General features: G+C 51.6%; 1 protein-coding gene across 2 annotated transcripts in view; it reads left to right on the forward strand.

Annotated features, from left to right (window-relative positions):
* Positions 1-2,945: 2,945 nt before the first annotated feature.
* BCL7B (B-cell CLL/lymphoma 7B) overlaps positions 2,946-4,066 on the forward strand; it is an 18,066-nt gene continuing 16,945 nt past the window's right edge. Inside the window, exon 1 of one of the 2 annotated variants that reach the window (XM_006889684.1) lies at positions 2,946-3,174. In XM_006889684.1, the coding sequence (XP_006889746.1) occupies positions 3,083-3,174 (92 nt within the window). In that variant the 5' untranslated portion in view covers positions 2,946-3,082. The remainder of the gene's footprint in view (positions 3,175-4,066) is intronic. The other variant, XM_006889685.1, reaches the window with a different exon arrangement.

The following is a 4,066-nucleotide window of genomic DNA, read 5'->3' on the forward strand; positions in this document are numbered from 1 at the left end:
ACAGAACACAAGAAATAACCCCATGGGTAAACTGCAACATGCAATAAAGTAATAAAAGACTTCCTTTTTCCTCATTGCCATTGAGTTGGAACTGATCGCTGACCCTCCAGCGGTTTCTCAAAGGCAGTAAACTGCAGCGAGAAGGTAAATGATACAATCTCGGGGCCACATTTGGGTTAGTTCCATTCTCTACCTACTAGGTCACCAAGGCTCGTAATAAAACACCAGGCTCTCAACTAACAGATACTAATTTTTCACAGTCTCTTCAGCAAAGTAAAAACTAATATTTTGAAAGGAAGATATTCCCCCCCTTTTAGCCTGGCAGAAGAAATTAACAAGTTTCCTTCTCAGCTAATCTCCTATCTGATCGTTTACCCTTCCACCCTGAATATGGCTGCGAGTTACTCCTTGACTAGAACTCTGCTGATGTTTCTCTGTCCACCCTACAATCCACAGCTGAGAAGTACTCCCTTCATGCGTGCAGTCTGTACCTGAGGATTACTCCTTTTTGATCATAGCACATAGGATGACACGACACTGTCTCTGAGACTTTGACGAGGCTGAGCTGAATCACCTGGAATTATCACCAGGTATAGACACCTGGACAACAGGAGATACTATCACCAGACCCAAACATGGAGAGAGAAGATACTGAGGAAGTTCTCACACGTCCATTGCCCTGTGTCTTACCCATATAAATAAGCCCCTGCCATCCACAAGGCAGATTTGGGAAGCACACAGACTCTGTCTTCTATAATAAACTTTTCTGCTTTTTCTACACCAACCCCTGTCTCCAAGATTGATCAGTTTTTGGTGGCAAGGCAGCCATATTTTTCCTGGTAACAAAACCATTTATTCATTCAGCAACTCTGACAATAAATTGGTCACCTGTACAGAGGACACCACCAGAGCACCTTACCTCTGACATGAATTGTGCTCAAGTACTAACCTCCAGGTTAACAGTTTAAACCCCAGGAGGAAAGACCTGAGGGCTCTCTTCTGTAAAGATTAAAGTCAAGAAAACTGTGGCAACATTCTCACTAACACGTGGAGGGACAGTGAGTCAGAATTGACTCAGCAGCAATGGGATTGGGTTGGGGTTTATTTCCCTGCTCCAGCTAGACCACTAGGTGGTACAATTGGCTTTGGCTCCACTAATAACCTGAAGGTTTGATGGTTGAACAGCCCAGTGGTGCTGCTGAAAAAAAAAAAAAAAGACAAGAGACTTGTTGATTGTAGCTGAGAAAATGGTACGTAGCTCAATTCTACGCTGTAACACATGAAAACAACGTAAGGTTGAATAAACTTGATAGCAGTGGGACCGTCACACTTTGGTTTTCTGAGCTAAATTCTGTACTTAGAATTGGGGATGCAGTAGTGACCACGACAGTGGGGTTCCTGTGCTCCTAAAGCTTACATTTGCAGGGAGTGACAGACAATAAACAGCTGTGGCGAAGCAGAAATAAATCATGGGGTTGTTACGGAGACACCAGTGTCGCAGTGCTCAGGGTGGTTTAGATGGTGTCTGCCTGCCGCAGACACCCTTGCCTCTTGGAATTCTGAGTATGATATAGAATATGCTCAGAGTCTGGTGGGAGTTCATGGGAGGGAGGCTGCTGTATGAATGGAGTGAATGCTAAAGGCTTCATGGAAGGGGGAGGCATTGAGGTCAGTTATTTACTCATTCAGTAGCAAATATCCGTGTTGCTGTTTTGTGCCATTGAGTTGCCCAGGGCTCATAGCAACCCTATGTACAATAGCTCTGAACCCTGCCCTATCTTGAGCCAATCTCATCGTCTCCAACACACCTAATTCCATTACGCCAGTCACTGAGTCAATCATCTCCTCCAGCATCTTCCTCTCCTGCACTGTCCGTCCACCCTTCTAAGCATGATGTCCTTCTCCAAGTGCTGGTCCCTCCTGGCCATGTGCCCAGAGTATATGAGATGGAGCTTCAAACTCCTTGCCTCCAAGGAGCAGCTTGGTTTCACCCTCTCTAGGGTACTTACCAAATACCAGGCTTTTGTTCAGGTACCTGCGACAATCAGTGCAACAAGATCAGTTATAGCGCCCTAGCTCCACTCACTAGCAGCTCTGGTGGCCTAGTGGTAAGAAACTGTGCTGCAGTCCAAAGGAATGAGGCTCAAATTCGCCATCTGCTCGGTGGGAAAAGAATGGGCAGTCACCTCTCATGTGATTAACTGCTTCAGAAAACCCGCTGGAGGGTCAGCTGCAGCTACTATCGGTTCCATCTTGACAGAACTCAAAAAACATTGCATAAAAAAAAAACCCAAACCAACCAACCAACAACAACATAGCATCCTATAGGATAGCAGACATCAAATGACATTTTAAATGCCTCTTTTCTGTAGGTCCTAGTAATCTAGAAGTTCTTGATGTGTAAGAACTACGTAAAGAACTTTGCAAAAAGTATCAATTAGCCAACTGCTGTATGAAATGAGACAAGTGGTACAAGTTTGGATGTTTAACGTGTCCGATTGATCCTGAGACTCGGCAACCCTAAAGAACAATGGGGGACCCAATGAAATAGAGATAGATATCGGCGTCCCAACTGAACCTTGGCAGTATTAGTTAATTAACTCCAGGTGGGCATCAGATGTGTGCAAGGGCCAGCAGAAAGGGGAGTGATATTCTGTGATGTATGGAGGGAGACAGGGCAATGACAGGAAAGGGCAAGAGAAGGGTGTAGAAACTGTCTTTTGGGGTCAAATGCAGAGGCTATATGGCTTAGCAGCGACTCAGCAAGCCGCCAACCCTTGACCCTCTCGAAGAGCCGTCGGGGCTTCGCACCTCGCCCAGCCCACAGCACGTGCCCCCCGCTGGCCGCCACCATGGCTTGTCCTCGGGACTCCCGGGGCGCCCTGGGAGGGATGCCCGCGGCGGGCGCGCAAGCGCGCTGAGGTCTCGCGTCCCAAGAGGCGGGAGGGCGCGCGGGGGTTCCTCGCGCACGCGCGCACGGGAAGGGACGACGGCGGCGGTGACGCTGCTGCGGCGGGCGGCGGCGCGCGATTCCCGTGTTTTGGGAGCAGTGCCCCGGCCCCCCGCCTCTCCCGCAGCCGTCATGTCGGGCCGGTCGGTCCGGGCCGAGACCCGCAGCCGGGCCAAGGACGACATCAAGAAGGTGATGGCAGCCATCGAAAAAGTGCGGAAATGGTGAGGGGCCGGAGCCGCGGGTGCGGGCGGGCGGGCTCCGGCCCAGGCCCTGAGGAGCACCCGATTGGCGGGCAGGGTGGGAGCCGGCCGGCGGGCGCTTGGGGGAGGGGGAGATTAGGAGGTGGGAGGAGGGTACAGCCCGCGTCGGCGTGAGGTCAGAGGGTGCGCTGGCCGCGACCAATCCACGGGTCGCCCGGCTGGTGGGTCCGCCCACGGGGGCGCGCGTCACCTGGAGAGGCTGCCGGCTTCCGGCCGTCGCTCGGTCGGCACCTCTTGTCCCGCGCCCGGCTCGGTTCCCGCGCTCGGCGCGCTATCGCTGCGCGCCGGCGTCACCCGCTGCCTCTCCCCACGGCCTCAGGACCACGTTTCAAAATACCCCATAATATAAAATCAATGCAATAAAATTAAAAAACAATCTCCCGTCATAGTAGCTACCACCCAGAGCTCTTTCTGCGTGAACTTAAAAGTTCAACTTAATGCACCTGCGCGTTGGAGCGAGGAGGGCTTTCGAAAGCGAGTCTCCTCCTTTCCACCAGTGCTTTTCCCCTGTTGGCCCTTGTTGGCCATCACTTGATGGATATTTTCTCCCAGGAGCGCTTAGGAGAGCGGGCTAGACCTCTCTCCCTTGGTTGGAAACGATTCGCATCCCAGTTGTTGAAAAAAACCTGAATTTCTTGATACCTTTCTTTATCATAGGGTGGCTAGATGTTCCTTCCAGGATCCCTTCCCAAGTCCTTCCACCATACACCGACTGCCCTCCAGGATCCCCTCCCCTGGTCTTCCCACCACTCACCCTCTGCCCTCCAGGATCCCCTCCCCTGGTCCTCCCACCATTCACCCTCTGCCCTCGAGGATCCCCTCCCCAAGTCTTTCCCATTCACCCTCTGCCCTC

This window comes from Elephantulus edwardii, unplaced genomic scaffold (genome assembly GCF_000299155.1).
Source record: "Elephantulus edwardii isolate Elephantulus edwardi_28Jun2011 unplaced genomic scaffold, EleEdw1.0 scaffold00080, whole genome shotgun sequence".
Classification (NCBI taxonomy): domain Eukaryota; kingdom Metazoa; phylum Chordata; class Mammalia; order Macroscelidea; family Macroscelididae; genus Elephantulus; species Elephantulus edwardii.